This window comes from Oryzias latipes, chromosome 10 (genome assembly GCF_002234675.1).
Source record: "Oryzias latipes chromosome 10, ASM223467v1".
In the NCBI taxonomy this organism is placed as follows: domain Eukaryota; kingdom Metazoa; phylum Chordata; class Actinopteri; order Beloniformes; family Adrianichthyidae; genus Oryzias; species Oryzias latipes.
This window is the reverse complement of record NC_019868.2, coordinates 13,854,483-13,879,927: the sequence shown is the minus strand read 5'-3', so window position 1 is coordinate 13,879,927 and position 25,445 is coordinate 13,854,483. Positions and strand designations below refer to the sequence as shown.

Genomic DNA, 25,445 nt, shown 5'->3' with positions numbered 1-25,445 from the left:
ATTTAGCTTTTAAGTTTAAAAATATATCATTACATGGAGGAGAGTATAATTGTACGAATATTTGGGATTCAAATTTAAGTCATTTGAATTAAAATACGCAAATTACAGCCTGACTGGTTATCTGTAATCGATTGGGTAAGACTCGGCAGAGATGCGAGACTCCCATTGATTGATCTCCGCTCCCTGCTGACCAGAGAAAACACCCGATAGCGAATGCGAAGAGGGATTTAAATGAGAAACATCGTCGGCTTTACTTGGCGGACAGGGTATCAAGTCTTCGCCTTATGTTGGTCGGCGTAGCCTTGTTGTTGACCTCTCAGAGTGCTAGATAAGCATCGGTACGTAGCCTGGTTGTAACTATGGCACAGTTGCTCTTGTTTTCCCTTAGATCTCCTTCCTGTTAGCCTTGGGCTAGCTTGGAAAGCGTAGTTTTGCCAATAACCAGCGGGTGTAGTTAGTCAATGCAAAGGGGTGTAACTTTGGTGGCGAGTCGTCGCAGTTAAGTTGGAACTTACTCTTAAAAGCTTGTAATATTTACGTTGTTTTTATTATTACTATTGTGCCAGCTGGCTTCATTTAGTTTGCTAATGCTCGACTGAGTTAGCCATCTTTGCTCATGTTGACGGATTTGCCTGTTAACGGTTGGCTTTTTTTCTTCTCTTTCGTTTGATTAAAAACACGCAAAAGTAATGGGTTGCTAATTCAAAACACAGGTGCTAAACGGTAATGGACCTTGAATATTTGAAACCAAAGGCGAAAAATTAATGAATGTTGTGGGATTCAACGAAGGGGAAAAATAACAAAAGGGAAGAAAAGACTCAGAACGAGGGCGCTAGCTTAATAGGACCGAAGGAAATATCTGGTTTGTTTTACTAACTGGTCGTTTAGCTCAGATTTATTTTGAGTTTGATTGTATCACCCAAAGGCGCTATTTTATTAAACCGGGCTGCAATAAATAAATGAGATAGTGTTTTGGGTAGCTGTAATAAAGGCTGTCCCCTAATCTGCTGCTTCTATGTCTAGTCTCATTAGATGAAAACATCCTTTAAATGCCACAGACACACCTCTGTGTAAACTCCCACTTTAAGAGGCAAGACGCGGGCTTAGGAGGAGAGGAGGCTGCAGAGCGACTTTCTCCTCGTCCTTCCCCCTGATCTCACATCCCATCCGCCACCGCCCTCTTCCCTCCAAACCATGGACCCCCCAAGAATTCGGTCTCGATCTCGGTCTGGCTTCTATCATTTTGCCATTAACGGGAGTGTTGGGACCAACGGGAACGCGGCCGCTAACGGCAATGTGATGAGCAACGGCGGCGGCGGCGGCGGAGGAGGAGGGAGCTACCCGCCGCAGAGCAGCCCGAGCTGGGCGCTGCACCACGGTGGTCGGAGCTACCCGGAGAACCAGCAGCAGCAGCAACAGCTGCAGCAGCAGCAGCAGCACATCCAGAGGAGCTACCTGTCCGCGGGGGTACCGCGCCACTCCGTGCACGGAGCCCACCGGAACCCCGGGGCCGGTAAGCCATCTCAGTAAACCGGGCCTAAAGCAAAACGCATCACTCCCACGCGGGATACACCCCCTGATGAGATGCGACCCCCCCCCCCAAAAAAAAAAAAACAAAAAAAAAAAACAACAACCCTGATTTGAATGCCTAAAGTGTCAAAGCCAGGCGTAAATACTGCAAAGAAGACTTGTAACTATAGAAACAAAACACGCTAATTATATTCTTATAAAGAAATCTGACCAAAGGAAAAAAAAACATAGCCTGTCTTGTAGGATTTATTTATTTAAAATATAGAAACCACCTTGGACACTTGTCTCACATCACCATTTTGCTTTTAGAAGATAGATTTAATAGTAAAAATGTGGTTATTAGAGAGAAAAACCAGAGCTCTATTATTCTTTCTATGACAAATCATGCATTGGTTTGAATTTGATACTTTAAACTGAGGATGTTTCAATTACATACTTAATGGAATGAAAATGGCACGCACGCGCGTGTGTGTGTGTGTACCTATATGCAAAATGAGCCACAAGTGTGCGGGCCACAAGCCCCCTGCACCGCTTTATACCGATGCATCCATTTGTAGATGACTAGATCCATCTACGTCTTAGTTTTCCTCGTCTGAGATGGCATCGGGCTCAAACTGTACGGCTGGATAGCTCTAATAGTGCTCGACGTTTTGTTGCACTGATAATGTTAGCTTGGGGGTGTGTGGGGCTGTAAGCTAGCGGGAGAGAGTGTACCCAACTTGGTAATGGGCGATTGGAAGTGGGGGCGGGGTTGCTCTGCGCCAATAGTCCCGCCCATTACTCCAAGATGCATTTCTAAGAATTCCTACCGCTCTGCTGACACACATTTTTTTTAATTTAAGTTAAAAACAGCATAATCGTAATGAAAAGGCCACTGGAAACACTTTTAGAATAAATCAAAAGATTATTGGAGTGGGACTTTAAGATAATACATCAGAGGAATAAAATCTCAGCTTTTATTGACTTGAATAAAAAATGTTCAATAATATACCTGGGGTAAGACAAATGAGTAGTGGACTCAATCACTACTACGGTAGTCTGGTTAGTTATCAGTTAAGATCCAAATTTTGATAAACTGTAAGTATATCAAAATTTGGATCTTAACTGATAACTAACCAGACTACCTATTGATTGAGTCCACAATTGCCATCTCACTATTGATAGCTATTGAGTTCCCCTCTGGTTGTGGGACTTCATTACATTAAAAATATAAAGTTTATGTGTATTCATATCACCTTTAAAAAAATTATTTAAAAATTGTAAAGTAAACATCTTTCAATGTTTGACAATTTTTCACCAGGATTTGTTATGGACTTTATCTAAAATTGAACATAAATGACTTTTTAAAAAAATCATAGTGATATACTGTACTTATTGCACTCACTGACACCTTAACCTTGAGAAAAGCTTAAACGTTTGATAATCATTGCTCATTGTAATCATTTATAGACCCCAAGTCTCCGCCATCTAAAAAATTGAGCTAATTTTTTGGTAACTTAATTGCTGTTGAGCTCCTTTAACTAAAACATATTATGTTTAGAGTGAAGATAAATCAATAAAATAAAAACAAAGTAAAGGGGGAAAAAATCCAAAATTCTATTTTAAGACCAACTCTTTAATGTTGTCAAATGTTTTCTGACCAGTATTGTGTTTTACATAGTAATAGTTCCGGTAAAACACATGAAAACCTAAATGATGTTTTCATTTTGAGCATATTGGGGTATAATTTTTTTGGTTGGTGTGAGTGAAGAGGATCCAGAGGATGAGGTTTGATGGAGGCTGTGGGGACCGCTAAAGGGAGCAGCTCAGAATCAAAGAAGGGGCGGCCTTCACGGTTGACCCATGATCGTAAGATTGCAAGTTCGATCCCCGCCTTGCACGCCCATGAGTCGATGTGTCCTTGGGCAAGACACTGAACCCCACCTTGCCTAGGTTGGCGCCAGTGTTCGGCAGCGGAGCCGCCACCAGTGTGTGAATGTGTGTGTGACTGGGTGAATGGGTCTGTGACTGTAAAGCGCTTTGGGCCTTGTAGGTAGAAAAGCGCTATATAAGTATTTACCATTTACGCCATTTACCAAAGGAGAGGAGGATTATTGTGGTTTCTTTGCACTACAAATGAGATGAATTGCATCTATATAGTGCAATACTGTTAGCAGTTTGTCCATGTTTGTGTTGCAGTTGATGTTTCTCACACTTCTGTGCTTTCTGCCATTTCCAGGTGGAGTGCTGCATTTCCATCCAGACAATGTTTGCGTTGAGGATCGGGACAAGGTGAGTATGAGATCCCACCACAGTGTGTTCCTTTCCGCCGTGCTCCTGATTTGAATAACATTTGCTTTCCCATCATTCCCCCTTTCCAACTCATTCTCCTCATTTTGTTCGTTCTACTTGTTCCTTCCTCTCCGCTGCCCTTTTCTTTCCCCTCATGGACAGATGGAGGACAGTCCCACCCCAAAAAGACAACGTCTTTCCCAGCAGTCTATGATAGATCTGAGCTCTGCCCCTCCCTCCACTCCATCTTCTCCTATTCGCCCATGGGAGTTGCCTCCAAGTCGAAGACCGCACCCTCATTTCATACCAGAGAGATGCCATACGCCTGTTAGGAACCGCCGCAGGTCTGTTTGGGACACAAACACAACGGACAAATTGCCAAACATATCTTTATGACACAAAATATTTACAAAATGCCGACCTTGTGACATTCTAATTCGAAACAACCTACCGTACTTTTTTTGCTTGGCAGATTTAGTTTATGTTGACCATATAGATATAAATCACAAAAATCATTAAAAAAAAAAAGTGAGACATTTTGGAAACTTTCCTGTCTGTATAATAAGTATTTGATAGTCCAAATTATCTACATCTTATTTGGTAGTTGGTGATTTAGCTCCTGTAATTGTTAATAAATGAAAGTTAAATTTGTTTTCTATATATAAATAACACTCATTTCTAAATTAATGTTGTCATTTGTTAAAAAACACATAGCTTGATATGTTTTTATTTATTTATATTTATTTAAACCCAATGCTGATGTTAACAAAACGCCTTTTTTTAAATCATTTGTAAAACTGAATCTTTGTTTCACCCAAGCCCCCCAATGAGACGCCAGCGTGGCCGTCGAGACCGACTGACACGTCACCACCATCATCACCATGGCCACAGCAACGGCAACAACCACCATTACAACAGCAACAACAATCATCACAACCATCACCACCCCAACGCCCACCACCACCACCACTCCCATCATGGCCCTGCACTGGGCCATCAAGATGAGAACTACAGACACCTGGTTCCACCTCAGGGTTACCCACCGTACAGCCAGCAACCCCCCAGAGGCCCAGGGCTGGATGAACGTCCAGGCTACCATCCCCCAAATCCCTCTCCGAGGCCTCTCCACCAGTCACCGAACCTGTCTCCCAGGCTCCTGCACCCTGGGGCCCATCCACAGCACCCTCACCCGCCTCAGCAGCAGAGCAGTGTTGTGCTTGACCTCCACGAGCAGGTTGGTCCTGTTTGAACTCGGGTTCAATCCAAACACTGCAGTAACGGCCTTGAAGTTAGACCAGCTAATTTGTCATAATTTTATTTATTTATTTATTTTTCATTTTTAGAGATTCAATAATTAGTCAAATTTGGTGACATTTCAGCTTATTTTCAGTTTTGTCAAATCAGAAACCTAATGAAACAAATGTCTGCCTGAAAATGAATAGATTTGACTCTTGCAGGATGGCTTAAATTTGAGCATCCTGAAGCTGCGGGACGCCCCCCCCCCTCCCCCGAGATTGTGGGGAAAAAATACACGAACATAATAACATGAAATGGCACCGATAAGAGCACTTTAAAGCTCTCATGTTGGCACCATTAACAGCACTTGAAAGCTGTTAAGCTAATCTCTTACTTTTCATTAAACCACATCCAGTCTAATTTGTTTTTACATTGGCTTGGCACGAATTGAAAACAATTTTTTTTGGTTAATACACAGAACAGAAATCCTGAGTCTAACCAAGGCTAAGACCTGTTTGTGTTGGAAAATTACTCAAAATAACAGCACGGTCTGATATTTTTTCAGAGCATAATCAACTTATGTCTTTAGATAGAGTCCAGTTTAAATAAAAACATTTAATAAGTTTGGGAGCTGAATACAAAAGCATTATCTGTTCCCATCAAAGTTGTGGCAGTAAGTTTCTGCTAATACCGTCAAATTCTTTTTTTTGTGCTTTGAATTTAAACACCGTCTATTCTGGTGTCCATATTCAGAGTTCAGTTCCAGCATCCTTTCCTGTGTCTCCTCCTGGAGCGCCGCCTGGCCTGCAGGCTCGCTCCGGCCCACAGCAGATCCCAGCATGCTCGGTCGTCTTCAGTGGGCAACACTATCCCGTTTGCAGCGTCCCTCCTCCCGTGAGTTCATTTCTAAATGGAAAAAAAGTTTTCGTAGCAATTTGCATTGTTCAGAACTTAGTTTTCTTTTTAGATTTAGTAAACAAAAAGGTAGCGCTAATATGCCCCCCCTCTTTTTTTTCTGTCTTAGGTACTTCAGACCTGTTCTGTTCAGCACTTACCCATGCCATACCCATTCCCATCCTTACTATCAAGTGACCCAGCCTTCTTGATTCCTCCTCCTCACCTCAGTCATGCCCCCGCTCACCTTTCCCATCATCCACCTCACTTGCCACAGCCTGGACAGTTTGGACCTTATCCTGCCCAGCAAGCCCGTTCAGTGAGTAAAATGGACCTGCTGCTCATGCTTCAGATTTTCCTGTTCTGGAGTATAATGCTCTTGTTTTATATATAAAGTTTTTCTTGGTCTAATTTAACCTTCTGGCACATATTGGGGAAAGTAACACATGAAAACATTAAAATTAGATCAAGTTTTTCTAGAAATTCAAAAAAAAGTTGGAATTTTTTTCTTCTTCCCACTAATGTTATTGTTATAATATAAAGTCTGCTACTGGAATATGAATGCCCCGAGAAATAGATTTTCAGTAGACAAAAGTTGCTTTTATTTGCTTAAATTAATTTCTATGATTAGTCTGTGAGCACTCTGAAGTGATGGAAATGGTGATGTAGTTACAGAAATAACTTCTGATTGTGGAGCATTGGCAAAACACAGGGCTTCAATGGTGCTAATGAACTCTTTATTTGTATTATTCACATGAATTGGCTGCAAAGCTTCAGTCACTCATCGGGGTAAAGAATGTTCCAGATCTTTTCTATTATTTATTTATTTTGCTTGCGACTTTGTCAAAATTGACCTCTAGCAGGACTTGATTTGACTGTTTTCACATTTTTGCTTCTTTTGCGACAAGCAACCTGTAGACTTTCTTTACCTCACTTTTCCTTATTTGATTTTTATTTTTTATAAACAAACCACCCAGAGGAGCGTTGCCCAAACCTGGTGCTTTAGGTCTACCACCCTTGGTACTGATTAACTGGCTCAGGTGTTTCTACATTCTGAATGACTGAACACACCTGATCCAGGTAATCAGCAGTGCAGGGACATCTGGGAAACAGGCATGGCTGTAAATTGAGAGTTATGTATGTAACTACGGTTCTGTGAATCCCGGATGTCCGGCAGAGTTCCCGGTCCCTCTGGGTTCCTTGCATTCTCTCGAGAAGGGTTTGGGGCCATGCTCCTTTATATGACTTTACAGCCTCGTGTGGGTCACTGGGAGGTCACGGGTGACTTTGTTGTCAGTAAATTCTCCAACTACGCATGAACAAGAATGATCATCCAGTGCTCAAGGCACCGCCTCTGGCTTTCAGGAGGGATGAAACAGAAGTAGAGAACCTGGGTTGGGCAGCCCGTTTCAGCTATAGTAGTTCTTTACGTATGATAGTCACTTTCAGTGGTGCTTTGTTTCACTTTAATCACTATATGACAGGTAGACTTCAAATTGAATTAAACTGAAATAGTTTAAAACAGAGCATTATATAAGAGCTTTGGGACTTCATTATTCCTTGTTTGCTTCTGTTTTGGTGTGAATATTGTTTCTTTTGGAACATGAGCTAAACGTCTATGCTTACATTCCGCTCTTCCCCTCTTAGCCGTTACAGAGGATAGAGAATGATGTGGAGCTGCTTGGAGAGCATCTGTCTTTGGGGGCGGGGCTCCATTATCCCCCCGCCACCCACCCTGCTCTGACCCCACACTCCACACAACTCCCCTTCCTCTCCCATGATCCTCTGTCACAGGAGTTCTTTGGCATGGTGAGCATTGGGGTTTAAGGTGTTGGGTTATCTATATGTTGTTTTTCTTTATTTTTTCTTCTCATGACAATTGTCTCTGCAGTCCTATCCTAACTTCATTCCTCGGCGTCTCCCTGGGCGGCGGTACCGCTCCCAGCAGCTTCCACTTTCGCCTTACCACCCGAGCCTGTTGCGTTACTTCCTGTAAGTAGAAATTCATTTTCACTTGATCTCAGGAAATTGATTCAGTTTATGTTCAATTGGGAAACAACAGACCAGAGTGAACCATCCAAGTTTGGGAGGGGGTGTCGGAATCTCATTGGCTGGAAAAAGGGGGGAAAGAAAAATTCAAAAGCTACAACAAAAAAAATGAATGTTTGATAGAATAAGTTGAGTTTCATTGTTGTGTCTGCTTCACATCAGAAATACCTGATGAACTCAAAGGTGTGAATCCTTTTTATTATCTCCTTAGGTCAATGCTGCCTGTTCAGCCCACAGGTCCTGCAATCAGCCTAGAGCTGGATGTAGATGATGGAGAAGTAGAGAACTATGAGGTTTAGCTTCCTTAAGTTTTAATCTTTATATTTTTGTTTGCAGCAGATTGTTATTCTCTGTGGCGCTGATGGTATTTTATCCCAAAGGCCCTCCTGAACCTCGCCGAGCAACTGGGAGAGGCTAAGCTGAGAGGACTGACCAAAGGGGACATCGAACAGCTTCCCTCTTATCGATTCAATCCAAATAACCACCAGTCGGAACAAACACTGTGAGTTCCGTGCGTTCAGAGCCTTCTGCGTTCCGAGTAGGGACGAGAAGGGGGAATTTCATTTATGGTCCCCTTTATGGAGTCAGAATCCAAGTTCAAGTTAACTATTCCTTCTGAACATGTTTGATTCAGTTATCCTATTCTCTTACCTACAGGTGGCACAAAAAAGGTTGTATAAGTAGTTTTATACATTTATCGGTACTTTTTTGTTATGAATGCTGTTCTAACAGTTGCGGTGTTTACATAGAATGTCCAATAAATAACAATGTACTCATTTACAGGCCATGGGATTTGTCATGTGTGAACAGACTTTGCTGGAGTCTCATTTGTGTTTTGTTGCAGGTGCGTAGTGTGTATGAGTGACTTTGAGTCGCGTCAACTGCTGCGAGTCCTGCCCTGCAGCCATGAGTTTCATGGGAAGTGTGTTGACAAGTGGCTAAGGGTTAGTAAACATGACATTTGTCTGATGATGTTCCAACGAAAACTTGAAACTTTTGTGTTCTGTGTTTTTCTAGGAGCACTATTTCTATGTCTTTTGTTTGTATGGTGAATTGTATTATTATTTTTTCCCCCCAAAGTGATCAGGGGTCATCATCATCAGCATGATCATCTTTGTTTATAAAGCGCTTTTAATACAATTAAAAATTGAACGAAGTACTGTTAAAACAAGCTAAAAACCTTTTTTGTGCTGCTTTGAATTACTCACCATGATAACATCACAATATGATAACATCACAATATGATAACATCACAATATGATAACATCACAATATGATAACATCACAATATGATAACATCACAATGGCCTCTAAGCTAAATGTTCTTTCTTCTGTTCTTCCTCAGGCCAACAGAACTTGTCCCATTTGTCGTGCAGATGCCTCGGAGGTCCAGAGAGACTCAGAGTGACCACAGGGGGGAGCCAGAGACTTTGTTTTAATAAACACATCCAGCACTGCCTGCTCCTTCTTACTCAAAGCACATGTCTGTACTAGCACACAAACAAACACACACAACGGCTTTACATATTTACAAGTTATACCCTCCTCTTTGGTTGATTCCCTCCTTCATAGATTTTCAGGTGGTTTACATCAAGATGACTTCCTCTTTTTTTTTTTTTTGCTGTACGTGCACATAGGTCCTCAGGTCCTCACGTTTTCAGTGAATGACCCAACTTCCTGCAGGTTTTGTGTGTCTGCGTGTGTCTGTGGGGGGGCATTTGCATGCTCCTCACATGTGCAAGCATATCTGGGGTCTGCCCAGTAATGCAGGGCTGAGGTACACGACTGTGCTTCTGGTGTCTGCGTATGCAAGTGTGAGAGAAATGTTTTCTGACGTTCTGGAGCATGCCTGAGTTTCTCTTGTGTACCAGACAAGTGTTTTTGCTCTAAAGAGTGACATTACTTTGTATGTGTATGCACTGTCTTATGCATATTGTGTGTGTGTGTGTGTGTGTTATAGACTTAATCTTTCTCTCTAGTTTGACACTAAGCGTCCGTGCTGCCACTGTAGTCTTGGGTTGCCTGTTGGATTTTCTCCTGGTAGATTTTATTATAATAATAATGAGAATGGTATTTTTTGTCTTTAAGCATATTCTGCAAGTAAAGCTAAGAATTACTGTATGACAGTCATCTGATCAGTCCGGTCACTCATTAGATGTGCTACATGGCACTGATTTCAAATGAAGCACATTTTTTTTCCTGTATTGTTTTCAAACAACTCGTTTTTTTTTCCCTCTTTTTTTTCTGAACAGTGGCACATGTTATACATGTATATATGTGTATATAGATATATATACACACACTGTGTAAATCAGTTAAAATGTATACCAAATAAAAAACTTATGAACTTTTATACTTCAACTATTTTATCCTAATGAAATGCATACTTCTTGGAAGGTATGAATTTCTCTTTTTAAATTTTCTAATCACCTTTCAGTGTAGACATAAGCTAAAAACCTGTATCTATATGGAAATAAATGTATATAGTTGCTGTTGTTTGTTCAGGATGACTGCAATATGTGTTTTCAATCTTTTGTTTTGGGAAAAAAGTTTGCAATAGCATCAAATAGCCACTAGATGACGGCAGAGTTCTTAGGTTAAATCTGTATTTTGTTAACTAATATCCTTATGTATGCATTCTGGAAGCGGACGGCTGGTTGTTAGCAAACAAAGGGGAATTTTAGAGCTTCATATTTGTGACTAGTAAATGTGATGGTTTTTTTTTTTTTTCTCTGGATTTCTAATTTTAGGTAGATTGGAAAAAAAAAAGTTTCTCTTTTAACCAGTCACTATAAACATAAATCTCCCTTTGTGCGGAAACGTTTGCATTTTGGATTATTTACAAATGCTATTAAAAAGCAGTCTAGTAGAAATGTTTCAATAGAACCCCAGTTGATGGTCAGAAAGTCCCACTAAAATCTGAACCAAAATAAAACCATCAAATACAAGATTTTTGTCAAATGCATGTCGCATGTTTTTCTTGCAGCAGCCATCTTGTTATCTATTGTCGTCCGTTACTTCACAGGAACTGCTCCTGTACTTGCTCAGTTGAATTTCGAAAGGCCAGGTGTCTCCTCCAGGCTTTGTACACAAATGGCCCAGATCCAGCCCGCACTCGCACAAAGTTGCTTGCGGCACACAGAACACAAATGTCATTGTTTTTCAATGTCCACAGTTTACAGGACTCATTAAAAAACACTTACGGCCAGCGTTCATCCTCTCTTTGTACCACTTTAACCTCACATTTACTTGACTTAAACAAAAAAGCCTCATTATAGGCTGACAGTCAGATTTTGTTGTCAGAAGAAGTCCCAGCTTATATGTTATCATTTGGACTGAGGTATCATTGGTTGCATCCCAGGAACCACCATCCTGTCAAATACCGGTATTTAGATATCCCTCATTGCTGTTTGGAGAAGGGTCTTTTAAAGAACAATACTGTACCTTTAACCTCAAAGACACCAAGATCAACAACAAAAAGGTTGACATATGTAAAATTATGATGCACTTGCAGTGCTGGTAATGCACTTCTTCACTGGAAAAATATTCTTCTCAAAACAAATTAAAAGATATAAAACACAAGATGTTTTTCCTCTAGTCATAAGTAAAAAAAAAAAAGAATTTTTAGAATCACGAGACAAAAACTAGTTTCATTAGAGATATTACTTAAAAGAAAATGTTTTCAGGATATTCAAGATTAAATGTCCTAAAACAAGTTAACATCTCACAGAAAAGTTGTAACTAAGTTAGTTTTTGTATCTATATTGGGATGTTTAAACTGGAAATGTGACAAAAATACTTTCTGATGGTGTTAGTGAGGGTTTTTGAAGTTTTTTTATTTATCAAATGAAAAAGAAACTTCAATGGTTTGAAGAGTCATCCCCCCTGCTTTTCTCATCATCTCTTCCATCAGGTGCAGTCTATTTTCTACTACTACTTCCAGTAACTGTGTTCTCCCAGGATTGTTCCCCTTCCTCCCCTCAGCTGGGTGCACTTAACGCTCTTCCTCTCTGCTGCCTTTTACTTATGCATCTTCCGCCTCTTCCTCTTTGCTTCTGCTGCGATCACCACCCACTCCTTTAACCTGGCTCTCCTGCGATGAAGCGGAAGGGAATGGGAACTTTGGTCTGAAACTGTCAGCCCAGTTACTTCCGGGAGACTCATAATTTGGCCTTTCCTGCTTCCCACTTCCCACTGCACCACGTGACATGTCCTGATGGAATCTGTGCACACTCACCTAAACTCTGCAGCAGACAAACCTCTCTTGTCACAAAATTCTGGAGAAATTTTGATTCTTTTTTATTTTCTTTGAAAGGTTTTTTTTTTTTAATTGCACCAAAAACCTTACAGCATTTGCACTTAATATGCAAATTCCTTCCTTTCTTTTTCCTGTCCAAAAGGGTGGCTGTTGGTAGAAGTTCTGTCTGGATGTTCTGTTCGATTTAATTGCCCAACCCGGTTACTTGTGTGTCAGGGGGTGTACTGTTTGTGCTCAAACATGTCATATGCTGAATGTTAAAAAGAGAGAATGAATGAAAAATTGAGCACTCCCTGTGCTTTTGACTTGCTGAAGCTTCTACATAAACGTCTAGCTACTCTAACAATTACATGATTTGAGTAGATGTTCACTGAGACCACCTCACTACTACATTAATAAAAATAGGTAAGCAGTTAGCATTTTCTAATACCTGCTTAATGTGGCCCCTTTTTTGTCTTTAAGGACTGTTTGCATTGAACTTTCTCAGCTGAATAAACATACAGTACAGACCAAAGGTTTGGACACACCTTCCCATTCATTTGAATGAGAAGGTGTGTCCAAACTTTTGGTCTGTACTGTACATCGGCACACAATCACATTGGCCTAATAGTGGAAGATATAAGAAATCCTATTTGCTGCTTCAGAATTTAAAGACCCACTCTAATGAAAATTGTGTTTTTAACATGTTCTTGTGGCAAAACATTTAGGACCTATATCTCAGAAAAGTTTTGATTTATGAGTATTTCTGTATTCAAATTGTGGTGAAATACAAGCAAGCAAAAATGCACTTAGAAAAAAACTCTTTTAGCAGTGCTGTAGGTGCTATAGTCAGCGGGGCCCCAGCCACCTGCTCTGCTCCATTCTGATGCATCCACTTGCAGACATCTAGATCAATGAATGTCTTTGTTTTTCTCATCCGAGCTGGCTCAAAACTACGTCTGGATGGCTGCAATATTTCCTTGCTATTTTTGTTTCAAGGAATGTAAGGTTGGAGTTGTGAGAGGCTATAAGCTAGCAGGAGAAAGTGTAAACAAAGGGATGATGGGGAATGAGGATAGACTTACTCCGTGCCAAAAGCCCCACTCAGAGGCACATTTCTAATGAACTCCTGCTGCTCTGCAGAAACTTTAAAAACGACACAGATTTTTAAATTTTGGCTGAAATTGTCTTAATCATAATTAAAAGACCACTGGGAATGATTTTACATTTGTTCAAAAGCTGATTGCAGTGAGACTTTGACTTAAAAAAGCTTTTTCCGGTTTTTCTTTTGTGTGTTTAGGGTTGATTTTACACCTGAGGAATTCTTTAGATATTTTGCAGTAAAATATTAATGTTTGCATGCTTTTCTGCTGCTATTCTAAGAACAGAAAATACACTTTTTGCTTTATGGTAGCAGAAGATTTCATGCTCCTGCAGTTTTCCACAGTGTTTTTTGTTCAAACTTGCAAAACTGTGTGTGAGTGTGTGAGAGATGGAAAAAGAATGTGTGTTTCATGCCAGCTGCCCTAGTCTGTCAGTGTACATGGATTCTCCATCCTGCTGGTTTATAAAAAGAAAGTGAGGACACTGACTGCCTGTTTCTTTAAAATTTTCTTAAAAGAATGCACGCACTTGCATGCTTATGTCCTCCCACCCTCCCCTTTTTTATGGTTTCTTTACTCTATTTTAACTGTCCTCACTCAGCCAAGAGAAGATACATCTGACCACATCTACAGCCTGGATGGTCCTTTTCTTGCCTCCCAGAGTGAAGTGTCTGCAATATTTATTTCATAGGGATTCCCCTCCCTGCATGGTGGATGGTTGCTGGCCATGTTATCATATTCAGAGCTGTCAGAGGACATCGCTGTCACTTGGGGAGCACGACACGTTAGCGAGACACAGCCAGACGTTTGAATATTTGGAGTGGAAACCACTTAGATCTCCATGAGAGAGTTAGAAACATTTAAATTGTTTCTTGGAGCTGAAGTTAAAAAATATCTCAGGCAGGATCCAATGATAAATATCATTGTGTAGTGTAAAAACAAACCATGGAACCACTGCACAGAATATAAGAACACAGCAGACCCCCTCTGGTCGTCCTCAGTCTGTTGGATAATTCTCTCTCCAGGGAAATGGTGGGAACCACAAAGATGAGTAAAGTTCATGAAGTCATTTGAGGAAGTAGAAATATTTATAGTTTTCACTCCAACCACTAGAAAAAATCATGCTCCTTTCAGAAATATCTGAAAGCTTGCATGTCAAAGGAAACGTGAAGCATTTTTTAAAGAGGTGGAGCTGCATATATGCAACAATATGACAAATAAAAGAACTATTCTTATTTTAGCATGGATGACGCATGGTAGTTCACTGCAAAACAGGCTCCTTTGAAATAAGTCTAAAAATTTTCCCCACTGGCAGATTTTCTTTAAATAAGCAAAAATAAATCTGCCAATCTAGTAAGATAAATGCTCTTAGCAAGAATTCTGATTTCAAAAAATAATTCTACTATCTGAGACACGTTTTTTCAAACAAAGATTGCTATTAAAAACTTTCTTGATTAGATGATTTTCCTTGTCAAGAGAATTTTTCTTAAAACAAGGTTCTTTTTACTTTCTTAAGATTCAGTTTTTGCAGTGTGTGATTCTCTGCCCCTGTCCCTGGAAATCAAATGAAATGTTGTTATTGCATCACTTATTGCTTTTTGTCAGAAACTGAAACATTTGAGCCATTTTATCTGATTAATGATTCATGGTCATTTTCTTTTATTTTAGCCCTTATGTTCTGTCAGACCTTTACGTCAGATTTCCTCACAGAAATGCTCAGAGGGTGACCTCATGACAAAGCTGAAGTCTCTTAACCCTTGTGCTATCCTATGACCCCACCCTTAAATTGACGTGTTCTCCCTACCATGACAAAGGTGGATGAAGGTGAAGAGGATTTCATGTAATCCATGGACACCAGTGAAGATCACAAATCATTGAAGAAAAAAGGTTCAGAGCACTGTCTTGTGGGGTCTTGATGACCCCACCCCCAATGTTAAAGTGCCTAGGATAGCAAAAGGGTTACAAGGAAAAAGGATTAGCTTATATTTCATGGAGGGTTGGCGGCTGGAACACAGTGACTAACTCGAGTGATATGAGAGACGTAAGTTACAGTCTGACAGTGATCATGTCATGACCCGACTAACCTATGAGGCAGTTTTTCTATTTTTTCTCTCTCTCTTTGTAACAGATGGAGCAAGACAGGCTGCTACTCTGTATTATTTAAGAGAAATGCTCCAAATTGAAACTTGCAGGCGCTTTATGAATGTATGATGAGTTTAAATACATGAAAAATATGCATTCTCGTCGTAACTCGCAGAGCTGAACAAAAAATTAAACAAAATATTTCGTTGAAAATATTGTTTTCGTAAAATCAGTTTTGCCTGTTCATGAGCTAAAAATAGACTTTCTCTTCTCCAAATGAATAAATATTTACCCTTTAAACAAATGTTTGCACAAAGAGAAATGTCATTCCTTTTAAGTTATTTCATTCAAGAGCTGACTATTACTGAGAATAGCATAAATGGAAGTCACTTACAGGTTATCCCTGCTGGAGCTTTCCCCAGGGTTTAATATGAAACCCTAAGGACAAATGTTAGGATGAGCTTGTGACTACAGCTTGTTAACCAGCTAATTGTCAGCAAAAAGTATCTGAGTTGTGTTGTTCACACAAAAACATTTAAATGCAGAAACCTTAAGTACTTTCAAAATTAAAACATTTGTATTTTGTTTATAACAGATCATATATAATATTATAACACATGTTTAAACTCAGAAAACGTATTTTTTTAGTTTTATTGCCTGCTAGGGCTCAAAATCAGTGGGACATCTGACGACCTATTTTCACGACAGCGAACAATCTCCGCTTCTTATCAGAACAGTTGGAAAGCAAAGTCATACTTTTCTGATGTTTTAGAGCTGAACTTACAGTAAATCCCAATTCTTGCTTGGTTTCCAGCTTCAGAAGAGCCTGTGGTTGTCATCAAAATAATCAAATGTTTCCACTTGACCAGGGCTGCCCAACCCTAATCCTTCAAGATCTACCACCCTGCAGCTCTCCTTGCACTTCTTGCTGCTGGTTACCGGGTCCCCCAGAGAATCAGAACCCATCAGAATGAGAAAACACCTAGGTCAACTAATCAGCAGGAAGCAGTGCAGAGATGACTGGAAAACGAGCAGTGTGGCAAATCATGAGGACCAAGGTTAGGCAACCCTACTATAAAGATCTGGATTGCAGGAAGTCCAGACTCGTCTAGAATGTAGCTATGGTCTTCCAGAAGACGCTGTGTGAAATTTTGTTTTTCATGCTGAAATACATAAAGCTTTTCTCAAACAGATACTGTCTGGAGCGGAACATGCGTTTCTCTAAAACATTTACAACCTTTCAGCATTCATAGTTCCTTCTAACTCATAAAAGGTGCTTGAATCCTATTATATGAGACTCAAACCTGGAGTGACAGTTTTAGAAGCACCTCATGAGCAAATGCTGAGTGACAGTGTGTAGTAATATCTGCAGTTTACTGTAAGAACATGTGATGACAGTTAATGCCAGGAGTCCTCTCGGAATTTAATGTTAAAAGAAGAGGGAAAACAAATATACTGTGTTGATGTTATGGAAACATCAAATATGCGTTTTGATTTAAAAGGGAAAAAAAAGGGCAAAGTCAGTGGTCCTGCAATAATTTTTTTAAATTGTTTACATCCAAACAAGAAATATTGACTTCCATTTGTCTTTTTATAAAATGAAAATCAGTTTTTCTCTCTGTTATTTCATGAAAAATGTGTTTTGAAATAATTGAGAAGGCTTGTTCAAACCAAAACTTAAAACATTAAAGTCAAGTTTGCGCTCAAAAGGGCATAGTTCCAAATAAAAAAAAAAAATCTTTATGTTTACAAAATTTTCAAAATGGTGATAATGTGGAACTACTTTAAAAAAGTGTTCAAACACATCTACAGCTGCAACTATTGTCTTGACATTTTGATAAAGTCATGCATCGGTTGAAGTGTATTTTTTTGTTGTATGTAAATGGAAAAAGCAAACTGGAAAATCAATTTAAGGTGAATTACACAGAACACCTTTACAACAATCTTCTTTTTCCTTTTGACTTGTCCACACGGGAGTGTCAGAAGTGTTCATTGCTCACATGATGACCTATTTCCATCTCTGCTGCTCGGCTAAAACCGCACCTCTGAAAATGAAAAAGATAAATAGGTTTGGTTATTTCTCAGATGTACACATTCTATTAAATTCAGTATGACCTGCTCAACAATACAGACAGATCCGATCCGTCCTGCTGACAAAAAACAAAGTCATTCCAGGAAAAAAAAGATAAACATTTAATTATTCCTGCGCATTCATGCTCAAGTTGAGGCAAGGGGATGCAAAATGAAAGACCGTATACTGGCGTTCACACAATCTGGGATTCTCACAGAGGGAAGGTGAGCTAAGCTATTAAAGAGGGCGGCAGTGACTCAGGCGGTAGAGCAGGTTGTCCAATGATCGAAGGGTCGGCGGCTCGATCCCTGCACCCCCATCCAACCATCGTCATGTCCCTGGGCAAGACACCCCATCCTCCCTGCCTCCAGCATTGCCTCATCGGGGTGTGAATGGGCATAAATACCCCGGTGATGGTCAGAGGGGCTGTAAGCGGGAACTGGCAGCCACATCTCTGTCTGCCTGCCCAGGAGCAGCTGTGGCTACATCTGTAATAGGGAACGTGAGCTGGTGTTAGACCATTGTGAGACAGGTTAGTTTCATCACCAAGTATGAATGAGAAGGGAATGAATAATGGGCATACATTGTCAGCGCTTTGAGCGTCTGGAAAAGCGCAGACAAATCCAATCTATTATTATTATGATAGAGGGAATCTATACTTTTAATTTTATGGAATGTTTCTGTATTTTTCTCACTAGGTCATTCACGTAAAGGCTGCTCTGCTGTAGAAATGTTGTATTTTTTGAAGCAACAAAGTAGAAAATTGCCTTGAAAATATGTACAGTAGATATTCATGAGGCTTAAAATGGTTTCAGTTTTATTTTCTTAAAAACAAGAATTAATATATAAAAGTTGTCAGCAATAAATAAATATTCTCAATATATGTATTTTTTTATACTGTATATTTATATATTACGTGTCTTTTGCAAGTATTTCAACCATCAGCCACAGTTTCTTCAAAGTGCCCTCTTCTGCTGCCTGCTCATGTCTGTGCAGGAATACATGCTGGATTGTGAAATGTTGTCATGTTCTGTGTTGTCCTGTCAGATTTTTGTTGTTTCAGGATTATGCACAGCTCCCTCTGCTCTGGTTAAGGGTTGAGTCCTCATAAAAAAGGGTCTGCTGCAGAAGCAGAACCATCATGCTTCAACATGGGCACCATCAATCCTATAAGTACACGTAACCCTTGTGCTATCCTAGGCACTTCAACATTGGGAGTTGGGTCATCTAGACCCACTAGACAGTGCTCTGAACCTTTTTTCTTCAATGGTTTGTGATCTTCACTGGTGTCCATGGATTACATGAAATCTTTCCACCTTTATCCACCTTTATCATGGTAGGGAGAACACGTCAATGTAAGGGTGGGGTCATCTAAGACAGCACAAGGGTTAAAATGAGATCTCCATGGACATTCATGAAAATTTGTAGATAACCATAAGCATGTTTAAAAGTGTAATGTGTATTGATGAAACGAGAAGTTTTTATTATTGGATATAAGGGGAGTATTTACCTATTTTTCCAGAATGTTGTTTTAAATATTTCCTTTGAAAAAGTGTCTCATTTTGCTTTTAAATGATGGAAAATGTTTCTTACAGTACAATAAAAAAGTGTTATTTTTATTAATCAAAACTGTGACTTTTGCTTTTTAAACCTTTGTATCTTACTCAAACGCACTGATGGTTACCATTAAGAAACGTCCTCTAGATTAATCCCAGACGTTTACCTGCTTTGAAGAAAAATCCAGCAATAATGATAAGAAATAAACGATCTAGATGCTCAAGGGAGGTTTTTTGGAACACAGCTTATCTTTCTTTACACAGAACGGAGTCAAGCAAGTTGCAGTGGTAAAGGACTTACAAAAAACTTCTAATGCAATTGACACAAGAGTTGCACAATGTTTCTGACACATGAAAGTCATCTAATTGAATCCAGTTTGCCCCTATTGTTAAAACCCCTACTCCTTTCACCTTTTGATCTATTTTTAAAGCTTTCCCAGTAGTCTTGTAATTATGATGATGCTTATTTTTTTAGCCAAAATTAAAAGACAAGGACTTAGTTTCTGCAGATCAGCAGTAGTTAATTAAAAATTTGCCTCCGAGTTACAGCAGTCCCCCACTTCCCATCATCCCTTTGTTTACACTCTATCCCACTAGCTTACAGCCCCTCACACCCCCAACCTAACATTAGCGGCACAACAAAAAGAGAGAAATAATATCCAGCTGTAGAGTTTTGAGCCAGATACCAGCTCAGATGAGGAAAACCTGGATGTAGGTTCTACATCACAGCTACAAGCTTTTTCCAACTGTATTTTTTCTTCTTCTCCTGATTCACAATGATTTAAAAAAAAACCCTCAGAAATGGCATTTTGAGCGGAATTATCTTTGTAGAGCTTATGTCCTCCATCATCAGAAAGTTTGTTGTTTCTCTTTCGGCTTTTCCCATCAGGGGTCGCCACAGCGAAGGAGTCACATGGTAAACTTGGCAATGTTTTACGCTGGATGCCCTTCCTGACGCAACCTTCTCAAAGCAACCGGGCTTGGGACCGGCACAGAAGTAGAGAAGGGAACAGGGAGCAGCCCGGAGTTGAACCCAGGTTTCATGGACGGAAGGCGCCGCAAACCAGCACGAGCTAAACCGGCTCCCTCCTCCATCATCAGAAAAATGCAACAAAAACATGTTAAAAACATCAAAAACACAATTTTCATTCAAGTGGATCTTTAAAAGACATGAGAAAAATCTGTATTGAATGAGTTCAAAAGGAAATACAGAAGGACACAAAGTGAGGACTTGCAAAAAAACAAAACAAAATGCTGCATCAGGAGAATCAGATGATGAGATGCAACAAGATAAGGCCCCATCATGTTGATTCTGTCCCACCAGAGCCAGTGACAATGACCTGCCCTGACGGGCCACCAGACTGGTTTTCAAAAGAGCCCATTTCATTTCCCCCATCAAGGAAACAAATGTCAATGAATGACATAGCTTCATCCAAACATTAATGCATGTGGGGAATCCGTCAGCTCATTTACAGGAACTCTTACTGACTTCTTTGCCTGGAGGCAGAGGCATTTTAGGGGTTTCATTTATACGTAATCATATTTACAAGTACGGCTGTGTTTCCCTTACTTGATTCATTTTTGATCCACAGGTTCAACATTCAATTTTCAGTTTTATGAATTAAAGTGTTCATTTTTCTTCAAATTTTTATTCAAAATGTACCTTTGCTCGGTTTTAATAAAGTAATTCAACACAACTAGTGATTGAACAAATAGTGGAACTTTGAGTTATAAATATTCAAATTTGTGTGCTGAAAACTATATTTAACAGACCGGACAAAAAAGTTAAAATATTTTGATAAATCAAAATGTCATTTTCTGTGTTAATTCTAGGCTGCGCTGAGGTGAAGTGGTTAGCACTCTCGTCTCTCAGTGAGAAGGTCCTGGTTTAAATCCCAGCTGGGTCTTTTCTGTGGGGACTTTGCATGTTCTTTTCGTGCATGATTGTGTTTTCTCTGGGCAGTCCAGCTTCCTCCCATGGTCCAAATATGCTCGATGGGTTAATTGATGTTTGTCTTAGTGTTGCCAGGCTACAGGCAGATTTAATGTCCAGGTTGCATTCACCCCTCAGTAGCTGGGCAGACCCTAAATAGGAATAAAGCAGAACTAGAGCATGGATAGATGGAAGTACATTTTGACACGATCTATTCATTTTTTTTTAAACTCAGTTTTTGATGCTTTTCCAAGTCTTGCTACTCCAGCAACGTTAACAAATCTTAATTCTAGCAGGTAAATTGTTTTTTAGTAAAAAAGGCCCAGCTGCTTCATGTATGAGCCACTCAGCTGTTTGCTGCCAAACACACATGTGCAGCACAAATAGGGGTTGGCTCAAAACCTGACTGCCACCCAAAAGACGCAATTATCGGTCGCTCTGCTAGTGAGACTGTGGTGTTGTAACTCCAAATAGACACACATGTGGCACAACAACAACTAAAGTGTTTCAGCTGCATTTTTTTCTTCTGAATTTTACTCCACAAGAAGAAAAATTAGGAAAGATAAAACCTTCTTATCTGAAGGTTCTTTACTGTTTTAGAAAAATTAATTTAAATAAAACAGTATCACATAGGCTATTGATATTTAGGAATTTGTTTTCTTGTACACTGTTGGCAAATTATGACAAAAACATAAATCATTTTTTTTGTTAAGGAACCTCAAAATGCAACACCTAGAAATGTGCGAGGCCCAATGTAACTGAAGAAAACAAACTTTAAGTCAAGATTTATTTATGTTAACAAATTTACAGAAGATTATTATTATTAAAAAAACAATTAAGACCAGAGAGTTGCAAAACCCTTCATATGAACAAAAGCATAATTACATTTAGCATTAAAACCAGGATCTTGTCATGGAGAATTACCACAATTGGGTTCTGAAATTGCTCCATAAAAAGCAAATACATAATAAACATATTTAAATAAACTAAACATAGCTTCATTATTCTTTTTTATGACATTTTGCAATGTTAAACAGGAATAAAACTTTATGTCAAGTGTTTTCTTAAGAGTCTGGACTAAGATGCTCTTAAATATAAAACTGGCAATTGTAAGGACGGTGTAAATAATTTACAATTACAGCCAAATGTAAGAGGTTTTAATTTTACAATTAATATTTAGATCAAGAGAAAATGTATTTTTTTATAAAAACTTTTTTGGTGTGTGAAAATTAAGATTCTTTTTTAGATGGTTTTTATACAATAAAAGAAATGAACGTCGTTTATGCAAGGAAGAATTGACAGCAGGGTATGTTATAAAGACAGAGGGTAAGTGTGTGAGTCACTCTGTCCACCGGAGTGAAATTGATCCTTTTCGTGCCAGGTCAGAGTGAATACTGAGGGCATGCGTGTGATTTTGCTAATGTTGTGTTTGTCAGTTACAGTATACCCTAAATGTGAGGGCAGAGATGTTATCCACATAATGAGTGGCAGTGTTTGTGCGCTTGCTGGCTGGCTCTTCAGCAGGCACAACAGAGAGCTCTAAGTAGTTCTAATTACATCTAGCCTCCCCTTGGCCTCTCTCCACTGCTTTGAGGATGCAGAGATAATGCTCATTAAGAGACACGGGAGGGGACTTTGGCAGACTGATGCTTGCATAGTGCTTAAGTGTTGCTGGAATGGAGTGTGTTATGATCATATAATTTGGCTGTTACAGCCGTCTTTATCGTTTCAGGGACTGTGTGCTCATCCTCCAGTGATTGCACATTTTTTGAAGCTGCGTGTGGGGCTCCACGGCATCTTTTCCAATCGGTTTCTGACAACATTTGTACAAACAATAAAATACCGACAAGTAGGACTTTGTAAGACAACAAATATTAGACCTAATCCAATTCATAGAGATAAATAAATTGTTGGATCACACATAAACTGGATGGTTCAACCAAAAGAAATGTCAAGTCAAAAAGGGTGAACATCAAACGGTGTATTCAGCGCTCTACTACCTTTACTAATCATTCACCCATTCATCCATTCATACACTGATGGTGGCTCTGCTGCTTGATACTGGTGCCAACCTATAACCACCAGGAACAATACAGGTTTCAGTTTCTTCCTCAGGGATGCTTTGAGACATGGTAGGGCAGGGCGGGAACTGAGCCAGCAATCTTTCAATTAGAGGTTGACTGCTCTACCTATGCACCACGGCCACCCCATAATGACACATGCAAGATGTAATTTGTATGCATTCACTTTGTTGTGGCTGAAAATGGCTTCAGTTACCCATCTGACCCTACACAACACAAAGCACATATTCACTCACCAGCCACTTTATTAGGTCCACCTTGATTGGACCCAATTTTGTCGTCAGAACTGCCTCAATCGTTGGTGACATAGATTCAACAAGGTACTGGAAACATTCCTCAGAGAGTTTGGTCTGTACTGACATGACAGCATCACACAGTCGCAGTCACAAAGGTGATCTATTGGGTTGAGATCTGGGGGGTGTTCCAGAAAGCAGGTTATGCTAGCTCCAATGGTAAGTTTGAGGCTAAAGAAGTGTACAACGCTTTCGGTTCCAAAAACAGAGGTATGTTTCAGGGTATGCTTAGTTCCCCTGGCAACTCATGCTCTGAACATAACCTGGTCTGGAGCAGGTTTAGTTGAAGGTTAGTTTGTTTTCAGAGAGGTGAAGCAGCATGGCGTGTCCATTTGAAGATGATTTAGTGGATGAAGAAGCTCAGATAATACTTTTTCCACCGAGAGAGGGTGATAAGACCATGTATGGATGTTGGAAAGATAAACTTTTTTACTTTGATCCAACTTAATTATTTGCTTTAGTCAAGATAAATCATTTTTTGAGTTAAGTCAGCTTAAAAATAACACGTAGTTATCAGACATTTATTTTACTACCATTTAAATTAATTCAATTAAGTTGGTGTAACTTTGGTGCTGCTGTTAGATCGGCACTGCAAGGAATTGTGGGATGCCATTACCTTTGCCTGTCAGGACGGATTTTGGGTTTAAGTGTGGGTTTTTGACCAAATGTGTTTAGTTGTTTAGCTGTTTTACTGTGTTTTGCCCAGTTATTTGTACTGTTATATCTAATTCTTTCTCTACCATGAATGAGAGGAAGGGAGAGGATGATGAGTTTATATTGCACCCCTATTGGTTACTGGGGTTATGATAAATTCAGATAAATGGTGTAAAGTTACATGTTTCAAAAGCTGTCTTGTTTCATTTATTTTATTGTTATAAAAATGAGAATATCTGCAGCCTCAAACTTAGACATATGAGAGTTCAAGAATTACAATAAACTAAGATGGAAAAACTTTAATTGAATTGGATTCATATTACATTTACTTAGACAAGTATGTAAATTTGAGTTGTAAAAAATATTGAGTTGGATAGACGTAAGAGATTAGGTTGAATAAATTTAACTCTATTACTTGTTACCAATTGATTTAATTTAAGTTGGATAAGTTATATACATATGCGTCACAATGAAAATAAGATCAGAAACTCTTGCATTTATACTACATTTGTAAAGCAGAAACTCTTTTGATGATGCAGCCGTATTACTTTTTTGATGGACATACAATCTTCATACGCCGTCATTAAAATCTCAGACTCCGTCTCACTTAAGTATAGCGCTCTCTTTTTTTCTCCACGCATTTCCATGGTGACTCTGGAAATCGGCGATCCATTGAGAATGTCTCTATGTACTTGTCGTGCACGCGCACTAACCCAGGGTTACCAAGTCGAGCGTAATTACGCTAACTCTCATCTCATCGTCTTTTGGAACCGACATACCCAGAGTAAGCAAGTTCAGGCGGATTTCAGCCAGAGTTCAGGCTTAAAGTCAGGGTAGTTTAAAGATGCTTTCTGGAATACCCCCCTGATCATCTTGAACATGTCTACATGCCTAAATGTCTTAAGTTGCTGCCATGTGTTTGGCTGATTAGACATTTGTGTTATCAAGCAGTCGGACATGGGTGCCAAACAAAGTAGCCAGTGAGTGTAGATTGTATGAGTGGGTGGAAAAAGAGTTCAAAGTGTCCGCGCACTGAGAGGAATCCAGTGCCACCAAAAGGCAACAGGAGAATCCTTAACCTCACACCACCTCCAAATGGGGCAATAATAAGGCAATAAATAAGGCAATAAATAAGGTTATGAGAATATTAAATGGTTTGAGATAAAAACAACTAGACTAATGGTCCCAAATTGAGAAGAAGTGCAAAATTATTTTGCCAAATCAAAGTACCATCGAAAAGTAAATAATTTAGACAAAAGAAAGATCAAGAGAAGGTCTGCCAGCATTATTTTTATTTGTTTCTGCTTGGTTAAATTTTTAGAAATGTTATGTTTGTTCAAAATAAAACTTGGATTCATCAAGGCTCAATTTGCTCAGCTTTATTGAGCTCCTTACTGTTACAATTGAAGGAAAATTTCCTGACAGATTATCAGGTGAACAAGCAATGATTTTCCA

General features: G+C 39.5%; 1 protein-coding gene across 1 annotated transcript; it reads left to right on the top strand.

The window, feature by feature from the left end:
* The first annotated feature begins 169 nt into the window (after positions 1-169).
* LOC101163418 (E3 ubiquitin-protein ligase RNF38) lies at positions 170-10,484 on the top strand. The gene is made up of 13 exons (XM_023959103.1): positions 170-338; positions 1,024-1,513; positions 3,749-3,801; positions 3,964-4,145; positions 4,621-5,035; positions 5,791-5,931; positions 6,062-6,250; positions 7,579-7,740; positions 7,823-7,923; positions 8,192-8,273; positions 8,361-8,482; positions 8,825-8,924; positions 9,326-10,484. The coding sequence occupies exons 2-13, from the start codon at positions 1,195-1,197 to the stop codon at positions 9,386-9,388; spliced, it is 1,929 nt and encodes a 642-aa protein (XP_023814871.1). The 5' UTR covers positions 170-338; positions 1,024-1,194; the 3' UTR covers positions 9,389-10,484.
* Positions 10,485-25,445: the final 14,961 nt, after the last annotated feature.

Excerpts from the sequence above, each read along its gene's own strand:
- LOC101163418 (XM_023959103.1), top strand. The coding sequence starts at position 1,195 with ATGGACCCCCCAAGAATTCGGTCTCGATCTCGGTCTGGCTTCTATCAT. Across the intron at positions 5,932-6,061 it reads TTTGCAGCGTCCCTCCTCCC|GTACTTCAGACCTGTTCTGT; the intron begins GTGAGTTCATTT and ends TTTCTGTCTTAG. Across the intron at positions 8,925-9,325 it reads GTGTTGACAAGTGGCTAAGG|GCCAACAGAACTTGTCCCAT; the intron begins GTTAGTAAACAT and ends GTTCTTCCTCAG.